Source organism: Amblyomma maculatum, chromosome 1 (genome assembly GCF_055883805.1).
Source record: "Amblyomma maculatum isolate TAMU_Amacu chromosome 1, ASM5588380v1, whole genome shotgun sequence".
NCBI classification, from domain to species: Eukaryota; Metazoa; Arthropoda; class Arachnida; order Ixodida; family Ixodidae; genus Amblyomma; species Amblyomma maculatum.
In genome coordinates, this window is record NC_139344.1 from 126,207,710 (window position 1) to 126,227,709 (window position 20,000).

The window sequence follows — 20,000 nt, forward strand, 5'->3', positions numbered from 1 at the left end:
AGGGAAGGAAAATGCTTTTATTGGCCTCTGTTGCTTTTGTGTCCGCGCCTTTACAGTTTCTCGCATGAATCGTTCGTCGTTTTCACAGAGCTTGTAGTCCCTCTCTCTTGTCAGAGAGATAAGGTTATGGCATCTAGATTCACAATTGTTTTTTAGCTGTATTCCTCGAGGCGAAAAGTGCCCCAGACTTCGACATAAACTGCTAGAACTAAATAGCTCTTTTCATGCATTACTTAAACCTGCGATTTAACATCAATGGGTGATCAGCTGCAAATCGAGCAATGTGCATCGTTCTTCACGTCGTTGCAGAAGTAACATCTTTTGTCAAAAAGAAACATGCAAAACTGCAAACTTGTAGCCTTGCACGTCATGCTAGTAGTACGTATCCGATGTTCTGGACTGCTTATTGAATCGTTAAGTCATATGGAGTGCACAACGTGCACTTAAAGTAAATCAACGCCTGCCAAACAGCGCAAGCTTCGCAGTCTTTCGAGACGTTATGCTCTGGCAACCTTGGTCAGGAGTTCTTGTCATCCCTGTTCATCTCAGCATGTTTTTTTTTAATGTTTCGTTTTGAAAACGTGCCTTTTATAACGTGCCAAGGAATATGTGCTCGTTACAAGTGCGGTTGTCGTGCAACTTAGTGGCTATAAACTAGAAGAACAAAAAGAATCGTCACACGCCGGCCCTATTCAAGCTCTGAATTCTGAAAATGTAATCCGTTTTTTTTTTTTTTTATTGTAGTCCACAGTAGTAAATGCCAAAAGTGTTGCTAGTACGCTTCAGAAACCAAACTCTGTCATAGCACGAGAAAAGGAAAAAAAGGAGAGGCGCGGCGGTATGGTATAGTAAGCGCGGGTAAAGGTACATTACATAAATGAGCCCGTTTATATTCCGAGAAAGAAACTCAATCCACGCTAGTGGGTGGCACTTGCTTGTATCGACCTCCCAAGGGTTACAGGAATGGAAATTGCTTGGCAATCTAGTCGGCGGTTTGCTTGTCCGACGAAATCTTCTCTTGTCGCCTTTTCCCCTTATCACGGGAGCCTGGCTTGTGGTAATCTCTTCTCGCCCTCACTGTACCACTGTTCATGATGGCGCCCACAACACTGCCCCGCAATGTTGTTCTATGTTTATGAATAGTTCGTTTTACATATAGGGACACTTTACGGTCGAAAATAGCAGAAACCTTATTCGGTTTAGCTTAATCGAACAAATCGGAAGAATTGATGTCGGATGACAAGTTTTCAGCTATACCTTTAATGCATTTCTCTGGTGTACTCTTCAGATTACAAACATTTTCTTGATGCCATGGCCATAAAATAAATGATGATGATGATGATGATGATGATGATGAAGGTGAGATGCGTATTCTGTTCAGGACTCGCTCTTTGCGAGCAACTACAAGCTGCGGAATTTTCATACGCGTGCCAAGGCCTTTTGTGCGTTTTAGTTTGCACGAGTACTAACTTATTTTGAGGAAATCTCATAGCATATATGCTTGAAATTATTATAACCAGTGTTCCAGCTATGAAAAAAAAAAAACCTTGGTATAATCCCATTTCAGGGTATGAGGGAAGTAGATGTTTTCCATGAAAGGTAACTCGTTTTAATTAAGAAAAAGCTGTTTGTAACCTGCTCATACATCATCATCATCAGCCTGACTATACCCACTGCATGGCGAAGGCCTCTCCCATATTTCTCCACTTAACCCGGTTCCGTGCTAGCTGCATCCACTTGACCCCTGCCAACTTCTTAAAAGAGTATAGACACGTACATTTTCTGTTTCGGTATTTTCGCTTTAATCGATCCACAGTGGTCCAAAACAGGAGGCCTGCGACCCAAAATGTCCCAGCACAGCTCAATTAATTTATTATCAGTGCATTTATCAGGGCCAGTTTCGATTTCGATCTCTCCGGGCACGAGCGCGCGATGACGTCAAAGTTACGAGAACGCCACACGAGCGCCCCCTATTGGCAAGGTTCGTAGTCCCGTAAACACAAAATCTGATGACGAATTCGGGTCGCGTTTTCTGTCTGCTAGTGGTCGCACGTGCAAGAAAATAGAGTCAGAGCTTCAGCGTAGCATAATTAGTACTGCGACATTGTTTCGCCCGATAGCGCGGACGTCATGCGGACGTTACTGACATTGCCTGGCACTTTGATCCCGACCCGCTCGCCTGCGACTCAAGCGATGAAGCAGGAATCAGCAGCAGCCACGAACACTTGATGGGTTGAAGCGCTGCGGCGCAGGAAATGTCAACTGGTAGGAATGTTGAACAAAGAAACTGATTAGCATGAAGATGCTGCTTTATCAGTCTGGTTGGCCAGCGCTGTGAGCCAAGCTGGCATTCTAAATAAATGTTTTAGGAATGATGCGATCAGCCACCGTAACCCGTAAGCTCTCCCGATGGCTCCCGTGCCCACGCCTGCTCACGCGCCGATTGGTCCCGACGTGACGGGCCTGCGTTCCGCCGTCCAAGCATGTGGCGCCGTCTGGCGCAGTCAAGGCAATCTGGGTTTGTAAAAGCATGGCCTCCGAGATCACTTCTGCGCGGGGGTGATCTCAGAGGCCATAATAAAGGCGTGGCCGCCGCGATCGGCTCCCAAGTAGCGGCCTCATAGCATCCGCTATTGGTAATCTATAGCTATCGCGGATCGCTGTTCATTCGCTTGCATAACTATTTGTACAAAGGACTATCAGTCATGATTAAATTGCGAGGATTGTTCGGCCAATACTGAGGTCCTGGTAGAAATAATTAGTGATACAAGCGAACTTTTATTTCCTACAGCTGCTGCCCGGTGCGACGCACCTGACGTCTGCTAGCTCCGCTGCTGAAGGCGTCGTGCAAAGCAAGAAATTATTTTACGAGATGGACCTGCCAGTAAAGCGGTGCTAAATTCCGACTTTTATTACAGTGTTAGCCAGTTGGCCCGTTCCGATGCGCCGTTCGCCGGCGCTTCGATGTGAAACCAGCTAGGGTTAGCGACGTCTAGGGTAGGCGGGGAGCGGCGCAGTTCGTTTCCGGCGCGCCATCGAGAGGCATCATTGCCGAAAGCACTGCACTTGTGCAGGCATGCTGTGGGGCCCGAGTATAGCAGACAGTCTACGTACTCCGCTGAGGTAATTGTAACATGCACCAACGAAGAAGCCATCGAGTAAAGCGAGAAGAAGCGTATTACTTTCTCAGGCCACAGCCGGTACCGGCGGCGGCGCCACCGCTGTTCGAGTCCGGCCATATGTCGTCACTGCTATTTGCTTTGCCGACTCCACGTCACAGTTGTTTGATGACGTCATGTTGTTTACCTATGTACACGTTTTCGTCACAGAAATGTCGATGCCGATGGGTTTTGAAAAACGGAGTATTTGCCTGGCTTGTTTTTAAAATCAAATTAAAATATCTTCGCGGCAACGTGCAAGGTTGGGATTGCTTGAGGGGCATTTCTGTGTAACCAGGAAAGAAATCGTATTCCTTCCGACGCTTCAAAAATTGGTGTCTATACTCCTTTAACCTCATCCGCCCACCTAACTTTCTGCCGCCCCCTGCTACGCTTTCCTTCCCTTGGAATCCAGTTTGTTACCCTAAGCGACCATCGGTTATCCTCTCTTCGCACTACATGTCCTGCCCATGTCCATTTCTTCTTAATTTCCGCTAGAATGTCGGTAACTTGAGTTATTTCTCTGACCCACTCTGCACGCTTCCTATCTCTTAATGTTACTCCTACCATTTTTCGTTCCATAGCCCTCTGAGTAGTCCTCAAGTTAAGTAGAACCCTCTTGGTTAGCCTCCACGTTCCAGCCCCATAGGTGAGTACAGGTAAGATACAACTGTTGTATACTTTCCTCTTGAGCGATACCGGTAAGCTGCTAGTCATAATCTGCGAGTGCTTGCCAAATGCGCTCCATCCCAATCTTATTCTTCTTGTTATTTCCGTTTCATGGTCCGGATCTGCGGTTACTACCTGTCCTAAGTAGACATATTCGCTTACTACTTCCAGTACTTCGCTACCTAATGCAAACTGCTGTTCCTTCCCGAGGCTGTTGAACATTACCTTAGACTTCTGCATATTGATTTTCAAGCCTACCTTTCTACTTTTCCTGTCTAGGTCATCAATCATTATTTGCAGTTCATCCCCCGAGTTGCTTAGCAAGGCAATGTCATCAGCAAATCGCAAATTACTGAGGTATTCTCCATCTACCCTTATCCCTAACTGCTCCCATTCCAAGTCTATACTTCCTCTAAGCAAGCTGTGAATAGTACTGGGGAGATTGTGTCTCCTTGCCTGACTCCTTTCTTTATATGAAGGACAGAAGCCAACAGTCGGCGAGGCCAAGGAAAGCGTTGGGGATGGCACCTTATGTCTTATTTTTTATTGTTTACTTGGATAATCACAGAAATTAGTAATGTCATTTGTTTCGGAGAAATATAATTAAACACTTAAAAATTAATGAAAGGTAGAAGAAAAAACAGCGTGCCGATGGTGGGAACCGAACCCACGACCTCCGAATATCGCGTCCGGTGCTCTTCCAACTGAGCTACATCGGCCGCTGTCCACCCTGCTACTTTCTTGGGTATTTATGTTGTCTGTATACGAACCCTGAGAGTGTTCACCAGCGCCACCCTCAACCATAGCGGCGGACGTGGAACGTCCTTTGTTATACCCCAGCGTCACGTAGAACGTGATCAAGAGCGAGGGCGAAAGCTGTGCTAGAACCCTCTTACGCTACCTATGGCTTCAAGACTGCCAAAACCGAGACCCCCGTAAGCTACAAGCAAATCAATTAAGGGGAAATGAGGATGCTCGTTATAATACATGAAGGAAAGAAGCCAACAGTCGGCGAGGCCAAGGAAAGCGTTGGGGATGGTACCTTATGTCTTTTTTTTTTAATGTTTACTTGGATAATCACAAAAATTAGTAATGTAATCTGTTTAGGGAAAAGATAATTAAACACAAAGTAGAAGAGAAAGCAACGTGCCGATGGTTCGAACCGAACCCACGACCTCCGAATATCGCGTCCGGTGCTCTTCCAACTGAGCTACATCGGCCGCTGTCCCCCCAGCTACTTTCTTGGGTATTTATGTTGTCTGTATACGAACCTTGAGAGTGTTCACCAGCGCCACCCTCAACCATAGCGGCGGACAACCGCAGGGGGGATATATAAGATATAAGACATATATGATATATAAGATTCCGTTATCTTGTGATAAAGTGTATGTGGGTCAAACAGGCAGGTGTATTAATGTCCGGTTACGAGAGCACGGGCACAGATTAACCGGGAAATCATTGAGGCCAGGCATATCATTCGATTGGGTGAAAAATGTGTTAGTGAACCGTCAATCGCTTTAACAGATAATGAGGTTGAGTTTCTTGAACGTGGTGTGGGTGTGGGGTCATCATGATTATTTTTTTTTTTGTTTAATGTGCGGTTTGGTGCTGCTTGGCTGGGTTTATATACTGTGTTTTTTCAATAAACTTCAGTTGTGAGTTCAGCGCCCGTTCTGTTTGTTCTTCACCTCCGTCCACGTCTGTTGCGCTGTTTTTTCCATCATGTATTTGTACCGATAATCATCCTATGAGGGAGAAAGACATGGTTGGTGACGACGAGTTTTATCAGCGCAAGTATAGCTTCGTCTAGATAGTAAATGGGTACAAGGTATTTTACGTTTACAGAATGTGGAACAATAATTCTATTTTCCGAACATTTCACCGCAGATAAACTGAACATCAGGCCTGAGGGAATCTCGTGCCCACTGTATCGCTTGTAGGTAGACCCTTAGGCGGCACTGGGGATAGAACCCTGCACCTCTCGCATGAGAGCTGGATGCAATAGCAATGGCCTGCAAAGACACGCTGTGTGTTAATCAAGGATAAAGAAGACTAGTTGCACGAGCACATTTATCTATGGACTGAGGCTAAACAGCAATCAATATCTTCGTTCCCTTAAAGGGTCCATCATCCGCGCAAAGGATGTTCCTGTAGCTTCAGAGGAACGTCTAATCGAGACTTACCGGCTGGCTATGGATTCCGTTGTCTCTGAACTGAGAAAACAGGACGATAACTTGGAATGGCATCCAGCAGAGGACAAACACGATAAGCACCACGCAGACGAGCTTCACAACCTGCAGGAAAATTAATAATAAGAAAAAAAATCCGCGATTAGAGCAAGACGTTAGACTGTCATGCGTAAAGAAAACAATATCATAAGCATAAAACGAAATACGACACTGTCTAAAAACAAAATATCCTCATACAAGGTGTGCATGACTGCGCATAGTTTTTCCTCAATAAATTTTGCACATGTCGCATATAGCAACTGGGCTCCGTCTTGCATCAGCGAATGAACCCAGTGCTAAAAGGTGCATCAACGTGAATATTGAATATTGAACAGTGTAGTACGTTGGTATGGCTTGCGGCATGCGTTGTACCGCAGAGCTGAGTAGAGCTTTATTGGTTTATGAAGCTACAGCTTCGGGGGCAAAATAAAAAAGAAAGGATGTTTTTTCAAAAGACGGAGTTATATAAAATATTGACATAGCAACGCGTAGTATCTTGACTTTGCAAGGCACTGAAAAAGAAAAATTAGGGGCGATCACTTGGATCAATATGGAGGAAAGGCGAAAGCATAAATCTTTTAGATTCTGCTTATGTACTAATGAGGAGCAGAATAAAGGCACTTCTGGTGCCCTTACCCGACTCTCCGATATTTCTACCCGCATCATCATTACACGTGGCGAGATATACAGGCAGTATTTCATCTACTGTGCTGAGTGATTATTTGTCGTATTTAAGTTTTGTCGAGTCATGTTTGGCCATTTTTGGTATTTCTTAGTCATGCTTAGTCATCTTTCATTTTGCTGAGCCATGCTTGTTCCCCTTTAATTTTGCTGAGTCCTTTTTACTCATCTTCAGTTTGGCTGAGTCATGTTTTACTTTATTTTGCCGAGTCATTCTTTGCAATAAAACTAGCATGCTCATCTATTATAAATCATATTCTGTTACTCCTATCACCACTTCGGCATTCTGTGTTCACTATACAATAAACACATTGCCAATATACCGAGGCTTCAGCCAACAACGTGTCGCGGCCTGTCCTTAAAGGAGGGCTTACACGTTTCAAAAATTTTTTATTTACGCTAACTCCATCTTTTGCTTCCTTTCCTGACTGCCTAAAATCTACGTTGGTAGATTAGGGAGGGAAATTCATTCTATTCTTCCTCTAAGCCTCATAGCTAACACTTCTTTCTTTCTTTCTTTCTTTCTTTCTTTCTTTCTTTCTTTCTTTCTTTCTTTCTTTCTTTCTTTCTTTCTTTCTTTCTTTCTTTCTTTCTTTCTTTCTTTCTTTCTTCTTCTTCCTTCTTTCCTTCTTTCTTCTTTCTTTCTTTCTTTCTTTCTTTCTTTCTTTCTTTCTTTCTCTCTTTCTTTCTTTCTTTCTTTCTTTCTTTCTTTCTTTCTTTCTTTCTTTCTTTCTTTCTTTCTTTCTTTCTTTCTTTCCAGTTTAATCGAACAGAAAAGCGCCTACGTAACGGATAACGACGCATCTTTCCTCTGGCCTTTTTTTGGTTTTCTTTTTTACGGGATTGACGGAAACTAGCATCTAACTTTGTCGACGCTGTTTCAGCATCTTTGTCCATTACCACTTATTTTTCTTCTTCACACCTCACGTGGATACCACGGATAACCTACCCTCCAACCTACGCAGTCACGCATGCAGTGTGCACTAATAAATTGCCATCATCATCCTGACTATACGACCACTACAGGACAACGGCTTCTACCGTATCCTCCCAGTCAGCCCTGTTTGCACCACCTGAGACCGCCTCATCTCCCCAAGTTCCTAATATAATCCGCCCGCATGACTGTCTGGCGTCCCCTGCCACCCTTAATCTTCCCTTGGAATCCATGTAATTAACCTTAAACGACCATCGATTATCTCGAATTCGCATCACATGCTATCCATGCCCATTCCCTCTTCTTACTCTCCATTAAGATAGCATTAGGTCGCAAGGGAAGAAAGGACGAGACGCATAAAAGCTCGTGTGTGTCTTGATTTCTTCCATTATGTTGTTATCTATTGTGCCCTTTTCACTCCTTTCGTGTAATACAGACACGCTCAAACTGCCACGTTAATTGACTCGCGTTTGTTCCCTGACTGACTTTTCTCCATTTCTGCTTATTAAAGTAGCGCCTCCTTCTTTTCGATAGCTCCCAAGTTTCCGCCTCATAGGTGAATACTGGTAATATTGTTTCCTTTTCTTTGAGGAATCCTGATAAATTGTTATTCTGGACTTGAGAGTGCCCGACAATTGCACTCCACTATATTCTTATTCGCCTACTCATTTCATGTTCGTAGTAAGAATCTGTAGTCCCTCTACCATCCTTAAGTAGATGCGTTCCCTCACAGCTCCCGAAACGTCGCTGTCTATCGCGATCCGCTGTGTCCTTCGGAGATTTATGAACTTAATTTAGGTCTCTGAATATTAATTCTCAGACATGCCGTTCTGCTCTGCCGCTCTAGGTTCTCGATCATGATCCGCCATCGTCCTTTGAGTTACCTAGCAAAGTAACGCCATAAAACATAAATATATAACCGGTCTCTATTGATATTCACGCTAGCTTGCATGGGCAGACGTACAGAAATTTGTGTACAAGAGGCGACGAAAATGTTAAAATTTTGCAGTTTCTTTATATTGTATTCCCGTTTTTAAATAATCAAGTTACATCATAATCCCTGAAGGAATGTCACTTATATATAGCAAAACTAAACTCCACGCTCCTGCATTGCCCCCAATTTTGGTTCATGCTTTCTCCGAAGTAACCCACTAACGAAGTTACGATGGCATCATTAAGGTTACGGCGACGCCGGGAATTCGCGAATGCGGCGCAGAATACGCGACGCGCTCATGCATGTGAAATCACTGGCCTTTCGCTTGGCCCTGGAGTGGAGCAGCGCGTTGTTGGCGTTGGCCTCCCCAGGATGCCGATCTTTCCAGAGTGCGTGCAGGATGAGCGCGTAGGCTGAGCTCATCACCAACACTGGTACGAAGAAGAGCGCCACCGTAACGGCCGTGTAGTACAGCTGCTTGAAGGGCGAGCGGGCCACGCACGCAGCCTCCGTTGGATCCCACTCAATGCGCTGTGGCCAGCTCTCACCGCAGTACGTCAGCTCTGCGTCCGTCCACTGTTGGGTTCACCAAGAAAGAAATTCGAATACGGTGAGAAAAGAAGGTTTGGCTACAGAGGTCATGCAGTGCGCGATGCCTGGCTGGGCATCTTTCGAAATACGTGAAGCTCAGAGTAAAATATATGAGGAACGCCCGAGGAATTTGGACAGTAAAAGGTTGACAGCTAATGTATTTAAATACCTATATCTAAAAAGCGTTAACTCAAAATGAAGGAAAAGAACTAGGAAACTAACAAGTAAGTATGCGGTTCACAAGGGCGAAGAAATAAAGAGCGTTAAGCTACAGGTGAAGAACACAGAAAGTAACAACTTTTATGTAAAAGAAACAGAGTGTGGAGCTATACCGAAAGTGAAAAAGGCAGATCAGGAAGGAAGCTTTCTTTGATAACCCAAGGGGCAGCGCCCTATTTATTGAAGCTATATCAGGGTGCCTTAGAACCCGCAGCTACAAAAAAAAACAAAAAAAAAAAAAAAAACACACACACACACATGAAGATGACACATCTGCAGTATGTGGTAAATCCCCAGAAACAATTAACCATCTTATACTCGAACGTGATGGTATCCATCCGGAAGTCGATGCAGGCGCAGTCACTTTTCCTGAGGCCCTGCGGTTTAGAGATACCAGTGGCCGGGTGAATGAACCTGCGGTGGAAGCTATAGCAAAAAACGATTGGAAGATTGGTGGCTTCAAAGCAGAATAGAATGATGGTATAGTTAACCAATCTAAAACAATAATTAAGATATAGGGGAAACGAACGAGCACAATAGCAACTGCTGCCACCCCATTTCAAAGGGGCGATCCTATATTCCATCCATTCATCCATCCATCCTAATGCTGCCTCATTATTTTGACCCTATTAAACTATTTACTCCCCTGTAAACCTCTCTACTGCAGATGTCCTCAGACTCTTTGCATGCCGAGATTTGTCGGGCATAATATCGGCCATGGCGACTCACTGGCCATGATTTCGGCTGATGAAGACGATGTCGCAGGTTAGGCTCTCTTCACGGCAGTCGCATGTCGATGGTGGTGTAACGCAAAAACACCTGCATACTGGGATTGATTGCAATTTAAAGAGCCGCGGCATGCCAAATAAATCCAGATCTCCTACTGAGTGCATCATAGAAAAAGGGAGGGCTCGGCACGAAAGACTCCGACATCCCAGTGCCGGTCATGTTGCTCTCATGTACCCCGCAAAAGCTGTTCGTGTTACAGGAGCTATAACCGTCCGTGAGACTAGTTGAACTGCATAGAAATTGCGTTGCATACTGCTCTTCGTTTCTATGTTAAAGACCCTGAAACAAAGTTTTTGGTACCCTATGTATGCCTTTTAGCCTCGAAGTGCAGGATTCCGAAACGCTGCACGAGAATACTGACAAGCATAGTTTCAGAAAGCTTTTACTCACCTCCACTGGGCCTACAGACACACCTGCAGTAAAAAAAAAATAACCTTTCACAAGAATAACTATCGGACCGCAAGAGATGCTGCGGTATGAAGCAACCACAGAGACCTTAATGAGTAACCAAAAACGGATTAAAAATTTATTTGGTATCTCCCAAAGGCGTTCCGTGTGCTTAGCATATATAGGGCCTTCGGGAACTGCACCGAAAAGAAAGAAGAATAAAGGCGCCAATTTCGCATCACCGGGTGACACAAGGGGCCAACAAGGAACGCGGTGGGGTGGGCATTAAGGGACACAAGGGAAGTGTTTTAAGCCTCACCTCACCCAACGCTCAATACTGAAACTTGACCACAGCCGCGTCGCATACTCGGGTAACTTCTTGTTTACCTGTGGGTGTGCAAACCGAAAAGTCACTACGTCGTTAGTCGGGATCGCATGCTGAGTAATAACTATTGCTCAAGAGGAAATAAACTCATTTCTTCAGTACGCGTTGGGGCAAAGCCTTAGTGGTCACTGCAGAAACTGCCCTGCGAGAACGCGAAAGCATAACGCTGGAGCGACGTTTTTGGAAATTTTAACTTTTTAATGTGCTCATTTTTACGGTATGTTATTTATTTATTTATTTATTCCTCAAAGGCCCAGGGACATGGCATGACGGGTAAATTTAGCTCTTAATTCTTGATTATTAATTTTATTATTTTATTTATTTTTGTTATCTTTGCTCTTGTTCTTATCTTTATTTTTAGCTACGATTATCATACTTATCATTATTATTATACGATCCTCACTAACTATCAGTATTTACGTTTTACACAGTCGGCTAATGCTTTAGTGATTGGTTTACAGGAATGGAAAGGCGCAGTATTTGTCGCATTTCTTCTGTGAACGCCTGTACAACTCATAACGAGAAAGTCATTCTACTACACCGCACAAGGTTCACATGCAGTCATGACTTCAATTTTGGCGTCCACATTTTGCGTCTAGGCCCCAATATGGCCTATTAATACCTTAGGATTAACAAAACCAAGACGACAGTCGTTGTTAAATGCGCTGTACAATAGCAGCCTTCTATTACTCCTATAGTGGGCTTAAAAATATTTAATACATACCTTTTCTTAAAAACTGGGAAAGATACATTGGTGCGCATCGCACCGATGTATTGAGCAGCAAGGTGCACATCAAGAGAAGCGCGCGCTTAGTGCATAAAGGAGGATGAGATTACTAAAATTAACGAGTGACCTTGATTCTCTACGGGTTTGGAGCTCGATATAATATAACAAAATTGAAGACCATTGGCATGAAAAAGCGAGCCTTGTTTTTTAGATATTATAATTAGCATTGTGGCTCGAGGTATCGAACTTGAGAGACAAGGTTCTGAAAGCTCGTTAGGATGAGTTCTCCACGTTGCACACCGTTGAAATGGCATCACTCCGATTTCAAATGCAGGGAATTCAAACACGATTCATGTGACTTATGACTTACAAGATGTTTATGCTGTTACTGAGGAAACACCGCGTGCAGCGACGTCATTTTATAAGTGCGCAACATGGACAAGCCGCACTGTTTTCAAAAACTTTCTGTTGGTATGAATCAAAAATAAAATTTCGAAGTTGAATAACTTTCTCTGTCGCCTTTTGTTTGCACTATGGCAAGAAAATAGTGTTCACACTGAACTAAATTTCACCTGCACATGCTTCTAATAATAAAAAAATATATACTAAACGAATATTTTGAATGATCTGGAATATGCACACAGAAGAAAACCCGCTTAGTTCTAGCATACGGGTTCTACTGAAATGAACAACATTACTGAACAACATTACGAAGCAGCGACATGTTTGATGACGTATTCAGACTTCCATACGGTCCAGTGAGGACTGAACCCTGGACATAATCAAAAAACGCTAATACCCTATGAATGCCAAGAATTTAAATACGCATGTTTTTCTCAGTTTGCGAGGTCCGAGGCCGAGTATTCAGGCGCAACTTTAAGGTCGTTAAGGGGTAAAGAAAGGCAGTTTTTACTCATTGGTCACAGCCGCCTTTTGGTTGCCTTTTCACTGTCACTTCGTTTAACTTTTGTCATTGCAATTAAGAAGTCGCTTCGACTTTTGTCCTACGAGGTCATCTTCAGAACTGCGTAGAAAACTCATAGCTATCCGGGACAGTAATTTGACGCTTGTGTGGAGACAGAGAGAGACTGAAATAACATTTATTGGCACACGTCAAAATGTTGGCGAGGATCCGAGGCGCAGCTCTGTCCAAGCCATGTCCTCCCCCTCATCCGTCGACCTGGATCTCTTGAATCTGAGCAGCGGCCAGGGCGAGACGGATGACTTCACGCTGCCCTTTTTCGTCCTGTTTGAGAAGTAGTGCCTCCCAGGACTCATCTGTTCTGTTAGGTTCTCCAAATCAAGGACACGTCCATATCATGTGGATAATGTCCGCTATGCCATCGAAACGTTTGCACATGGGGCTAAAAATTTCCGGGTGCCACTGGCTGTAAAGCTGCGGGTTCGGGAAGACTCCAGTTTGCAGCTTACGCCACATAACCTCCTCGCTTTTGGTGAGTTATTTACACGCTTTTGGAAATATTGATCTGCCTAATTTGCAATGATTTAGGATATATTGGTAGGTATCAAGATCATAATCGAACTGTAAAGGCTCCTCATCGCGCAAGGGGTACGGGGTTGTGCATAACACGTCACTGGAATCCCGGAATGTAGCTAATCCTTGGTCCAGCACGTGCGCTTTCTCGTTCCCCCTTAACCCCTGGTGCGCCGGTGTCCAAATGAGCGCGACCTGCTCTGCCGGTGGTGGACCACTGGCCAAAACTGTTCTTGCTATGGCCGAAATGCGGCCCGCATCAAAGTGTCTAATCGCTGATTTGGAGTCTGTAACTATAAGTTTGACCTGTTGTTGGGTTAGAGCAAGCGCAATGGCCATCTCTTCCGCCTCCGTTGCGGTCGAGTGTCGAGCGCTGCACCAAACTACCGAGCTCCAGTTTTTTCTTGTTGCTACTGAAACACGTAAAGAAAGTCGTAAGTTAGCAGTGTTTGTCGCATTTGCCTTTTACTTGGCCATCGCCTGAGAACTTCCATGCGCTATCGTAGGATCAAATATACTGCCTTAATAGACCAGATTTTCGCGCGGGGCCTCGAAATAACATAACCACATCAGAAACGCCATCGCATTTACGCCTCATTCGAATTACCAGCTGTACACACAGTGAGGTTTATATCACATACCTGCTGGTGGCGCTTGTTTGCACATTTCCGATCCTTTCTTTCGTTCATAATGCTGTTTTTCTTGCTATCTGATCGCTTGTTTGCTTTGATTTTGTAGCCTCAGTATTTTTAAGTCAATATAGCTTATTGCATATGCACTATACCTTGTTATTGCTTGACACTAGCAGTATGCAGTGCAGCATACGAATGTCCGTCGCAGGAGAATTTTCGCCGCTAATTATCTTCTTTTGTCGCTCCACCGTTTTTTTCTGTAGTTGTGCCAACCTATTGTTTGCCCCTTTCTTTCCTTGCTCGGCCTGCGTTTTACCTAGGCAAAAGTAAATCGGCGCACCTCGGTCTGCTAAGTCATTTCCGACAAGTAGGCGCGTCACGAGTTCCACGTGCATTCGTGGTTCCTGACAAGCGCAAAACCGTTATGCATTATTCAGAGCGGGTTCTCTGTGGTGTGGTCTACAAGGCCAGCCTGCCCAGCCTGCGTTCTAACATCGTGAGACAGATGGCGCTGACTACGCAGGTGCAGTTCACTATTTCGTCGGCTGAATGAAAGAAAAAAATGAAAAAAAAGAAGAGATTTAAAAAAGGCGGAGCGTGCTCAGCGTCTAGGAGACGCCTGGGTGAACTCTTGCGATGATGTGGGCACAGAAACGAAGCCTATTTCGCGGTACATTCTGAAATTGACGAAGGAGACTGCACTGCATGCCTTTATGGAAGTTCGAGGAGAGTACGAGAGAATATATTTGCTTCGCGCGGCAGCTGGTAGCGCGAAAACGACGTTTACGCAAAAGGAAAACAAGAAAAATTTAATTACCGACCTCAGCAGCCTCCTGTTTCGCGCATGGCAATACAAAGCTCATGAGCGCAGAGCTGCGCCGAAAAAAAGAAAAGAAAAACGGCATGTCGATGTTATGTTCGGGAAAATTGGATTAGCCGTTCTCGTTTCCTCCAGTTTCTCTTGTTCCCTTCCTGTAAAGCGTGCTTCACCCGACATTGGCATGCGTAGGGAGAAAGCTTGTTCGACGGAGCGTGATGGACAATGGCTGGCAATGAAGGATATTACAGGGTATGTTAACGTTAGAGCGTACGGTTCCCCGGAAACCCCCTTGTCACAACAAAATTTCTTGACTGTTCAACACAGTGAGGACGTCACAAATTGTGTCGTCGTTCAAACACCATTGCGAAGTGACTCCTAAGAAAGGAAAACACTCCTGGGAAAAAGAACACATGGTCATGCTTGAATCTAATCGCTGCTTTGCAAGCCGGGCGCGCTTGCTCTGAACAACAGGGGGGGGGGGGGTCATTCAGCGCGACAATTGAAAGGCCTTCCGAGACTGCCTCATACCCCAGAGTGGACAGAAACCGCATTAACCAATTAACCAATTACAGTAACAGTCAGCTGAAATTAAGACAACTAATCAGCGCTACTAGAAATAACTAATAAGTACCTCTGCTTCTTAGCCCAACTACTTAGCGCTATTAAAGAAAAGACAATTACCGCAGTGCCCATTAATTCGCATCAACTCGTAAGGATATTTAAGCGTCTCCTAATTATTTTGCAGGGCCGCCTTTCTTAGTTCAAAGAAGATTGCTTTATCGCGCCATGGGATTCTTCGTCACGTCATACACAGCCAGATTCCTGACTTATACGCTCAAACGTCATAACAAATTTACGGTTCTGCGTAGGTAGCTTGAAATTCTCTTAAAGATCTTTATCTCTGATTGTCATATTACTGAACCAGTGCGGTGTGAACGGTGTTTGTTTTTGTTGGTGTGCGTGTACTTGTATACTTGCCGTACTCTTTAAATACAGTTATTCTTACAATTTCATATTATTTTCTTTTTCTCACATCTGTTTTTTACTAGCGTTCTGCTCAGACGCACACATGCCGAAGCCGCTAACAGTATTAGAGCAATAGAGCTATGAGGAGCGATGCGGGTTTTATGGCGTACCTCAGATTGCGCACTTCTCACCTGCCCATCTCTCTCTGACCAAGCGATATGATCTTTGACTGCAGTCGAGCCAACGACTGCGCCAGTCAGAGACCTTAAGCCATCTGGGGCAACGCGAAAGGTGATCCTGAATCAAGGAAGCAGAGAAGGCGGAGTCACGAAACAGGGCAGGAAGTGGTGCGGGAGTCCAACAACTTTATTAGTATGCTAGACTTTAGAGCCGCGACTCACCGGGTTTTTCGCACAGGTCCCATTGTTCAAAAAGAGTATGGAACTCTTTGTACGTGTCTTAGATATGCTTAGCAAAAAAAAGAAAAAGAGGGAGAACAAAATAAAGAACATTAGCGTCGACCGGCGGGCACCATTATTTCCTTCATTTTACGAGGAGGACCGGAGGGAGGTTAAAAATTTTCAATGACATTCTAACTGAATTAAGTACTCCTAACGCGCCATATACCTTATCGTGGCCTTACATCTTTCTTTTTGGTGCATATCATTCATGAATATAAAGAAGAGCTACTGCAGTGGATTAATTTGCCTCTCGGCTGTTATGCCACTCAGTCTTCGTTCGTGGCTGTCGCTTAAGCCTTCGTTATACCCACACTACAGACGGAAAAGAACGTTACCTGCAAGAAATGCGTTGACAGATTAAACTTGAAAGCTTAGAGTGGGTGTAATGTGCAGGTCAAAGGTTGCAGAGAGAAATTTTAGAAGCCGGAAAATGGGAGGCAAATATTGGCCACACTGACATTTTTGCAGTAAATGAAAACGAATACAAGCGAACGGGAATGACACTGACATGAACAGCGGAAGAAAGAAAAATTTAACACCTTGCCATCCGACCCATTGCAAAGTAAAAGGGACATGGCAGAAAAAAAAAAGCAGTAATCGAAAAAAAAAAAAAAAAAAACTCATGAACTGCGTTCAAGCACAGAGGCAAGAGTGGCCATGGGTGGAGGCACGTCAGTTCATCAGAGGCGCTTAAGGGTGACGAAGAAACCACCTGACGTTAGGTAATATGCGATTTTTCTCGCTTTTACAGGACGAGCACGCAGTAAGGCGGAATAAGAGAGAGCAGCAGTTCGAACAAATGCATGGGCTCCATCCGTACCTGCACGTTGTAGGGCGTGGTGTAGAGTAGGAGCGGAGAGGCGACGGTGGCCGACAGGAGCCAGACGGCGGCAAGTACTCCGCCCGTGCGCTGTTTGGTGATGCGTGCCCGGAACGGGTACAGGATGGCCGTGAACCGGTCGCACGAGATGGCCGACAGCGTGAGCACGCTGCACGTCACTGCCGTCACTGCGCACGGAGGAGTGAGCCTAGTCAGAGCACGCGTGCGCGAGGCAGCCAGCCTGTTTGGCAATGCAAGGAACTTCCTGCATACGAGACGTGATTTCAAAGTACAATGGGAAAAATTAAGGCAACAGAGGCCCAAATTGTGAGAAATGACCTTTGCACCTAGTATTTTCTGCTGAAGGTCTCAGGCGCAATATATCAACATATATCTTTCAAACGGGAAGACAGATTGCATTTTATATTGTTTGTAGATGCTTTATTGTGATGTCTAAAGCTCAGGCTTCGTAGGTGATTCGAGCGCATAGGAGCTAATGATGTCTGTCTTATTGGGAACAGTCTGTGGTGTCTCCACGAACGGAATGCGAGTGGATGCGATGCTTGCCCTCGCTCCAAGTGCAGGAACTTCCGATACCTGATGGGAATCAACCTCCCGTCCGTTCTTCCCACGTAGGCCTCGCGGTCCCATTGACCACCTCCCAGAGAAGTATTGGGCTGTTGTTTTGGAGGTGAAACCGAGCATCTAGTTGGTAACCAAACGGCGATATCTGCACCGACTCGGCCAGAGGACCGAGAACGCGACTGGCCAAATCCGCTAACTTTGCATTCCCAACCCCGAAGGAGGCCTGTCACCCGCGTCTGCGGCGCTGCGCTCCTGAGTCGGGAGAGCGCAATCGTGTTGTTTGTGCGTCACCGCTAGTCTTTGCCGGTTTCAAGATGTGGTGAACGCAATCCCTATCCTCCGTCGTGTCGTGCTGCGCGATGCAAGTCCTTTACCGACCATGCAGCCCGCGAGTGCCCTTAACACTGTCGCGAACTCGTACTTAGTTTTGCTTTGTCCACGCAGGTTCAAGGGTATAAGTAGTTTATGGTAAGGTCTCGGAATTAGCGAACAGTTCTGTAACGCATATTGAACACATGTGCTTTTAGCTGTGGTTTCCTTCCTTTGGACCGAAAACGCAGACGTGCAGTCGATGATGGTTGTGCTTTCAGCTTACTCTGGGCCCAATCCGCGGACTAAGCGCACTTATCACCTTTCATTTGTATCCCACCAATACAAGCGTCGTGGAAGAAGGAAGTAAGCGCGGTGTAGCTGCACTTCATACGCCATCACGTAATAGTAGGAGCCAGAGGGATTCTCATACGGTTTGGAAAATATAGCGCTCATATTATACCACATTTACCGCAGGAGCAATTCAGGCAGAACGATTTTGGAGAAGCTGAAGCACATTTTGTCCGGCTTGGGCTCAAGAGAAACCTGCACAAAACCAAAGGCAGGGATGAGGCCGGTTTCATGTCGGGGCCTGTTTTCTAACCGTAAGACTTGAATCAAAATTTTTGGCAAATTCTTGGAGGCGCTTTCCACCCTGAACGCTTAGTGACGGGATGTTCAGCCGGTGCCAGGATTTTCGCAATGCTGCGTATTGTATTTGTTTGCTATTGAGCCTTTGGCTGTACTTACCGCGTTGAATAAAACAACAGCGCACCGCACAAACTGAGTTTGCGGAACGCCTTTGCAATAAAGTCGCTTTGCGAAACGTTGGCTTCATTCTTTCAGGGCGAACACGCTGCGGGCAGCTAGCCTAGTAGTGATTTTATTGTTGACAAGATACGCCGTTAAACAGGCGTTCGTGACGGTGTCAACGTTTATTCCACGTTGTACGCCGTCAAACTCACTCGTACGGAAGGCGTGCTTCTTTCCCGTTGTCCTAGCTCCTGCTCTTCACAAAAAGTTTATTTTTATTTGTTCTTTTTATTTTCTCACAGTTTCAAATAAAGTTTATAACCGCCCACGTTTTCTAACTCGTCAGAGCGCAGGCGCTGGAAGTGCCTCTTCTGTTACGAATAGGGTCCGGCAGAGTTATTCGTGCGTTCGTTCCGAATCTTGCAAGCTGTTGGTGTAGTTTAAAAAAAATATTTTACACGACACCATTTCCGCGACAGAAACGTTAGCATATAATATTCTGTCTCATTTTTTCAAGTATCCAGCAAAACTTATTAAGTTTATCGTAGAGTTGACCAGTATGTTTGCTTCAGTTAAGTGTTCCCGAAAACGCTACATCCAGTGTGTTAATTTGATCGGCAATCTTTACTCCCTCGCTGTCTGAAAGTATTTAACCTTAGAGATTTACCATCTTGCTTCTAGTCTAAAAGCAAAAAAAAAAAAAAAAGAAAACCAGCTTGAGTTGCTTTTTAGTTTTCAAAGGCAGATCATTTCTTTGCGACCATTTTTAACCAGTCACAAAAAAATGATTTGAAGAGGAGACTGAAATATCAGTATTTGCTCTTCTCAAAAAACATAGCAGTATCATCCGCGTAATCAACCAACGAAATGGAGTCATGGAGAGAGAACATGTCCTTATTGTATATAAAACAAGAGATCCAAGAGTATTTCCTTGGCATTATTGCATCTGGTATGAAGATAAGAAGAAACAAGATTTGCGCTACCTCGACTCCGTAGCTTAGCAAAATGCGGCTGCAGTGAAGAATAGCTGTGCGCCAAGTTCACAACAGAGGTTCAGAAGCACTCACTGTTTGAGCGACAATTCAAGTATACCGGCGCATATCACCTCAATTTTTCCAACGCTGCCGAATCCAGACAGCAATTTGGTTCGTTATTCGCTTCATCCGTTGAGGTACACAGAGGGGCCGAAAACTCGCACACCTTTTAACAGACCACATAAATTGTTCAAGGAAAACGCGCTTTCCAGAGGCCTGCTTTAAGGCTTTTAAACAAATGTCATTGTCATAGTGAAAAGATACCCTAAAGCCATATTTTGGCAGCGAAAAGAGGAAAACGTAAAATTTCATTGAAAAGCGAGTTGGTTGCATATCTAAAACATTTATTTGCCTCAGTGGAGTAAAAGTAAGCGTTTTTTTTTTCTTTTCAAATGATGTCTAAATTTTATAATCGGGTTCAAA

At 44.7% G+C, this 20,000-nt stretch overlaps 1 protein-coding gene across 1 annotated transcript in view; it reads right to left on the reverse strand.

Moving 5' to 3' along the window:
* LOC146203880 (QRFP-like peptide receptor) overlaps positions 1–20,000 on the reverse strand; it is a 106,616-nt gene that overhangs the window by 9,534 nt on the left and 77,082 nt on the right. The window contains exons 2-4 of the mRNA XM_084585859.1: positions 16,897–17,084; positions 8,923–9,180; positions 6,011–6,121 (exon numbers count right to left, since the gene is read on the reverse strand). Of these exons, the coding sequence (XP_084441985.1) occupies positions 6,011–6,121; positions 8,923–9,180; positions 16,897–17,084 (557 nt within the window). The remainder of the gene's footprint in view (positions 1–6,010; positions 6,122–8,922; positions 9,181–16,896; positions 17,085–20,000) is intronic.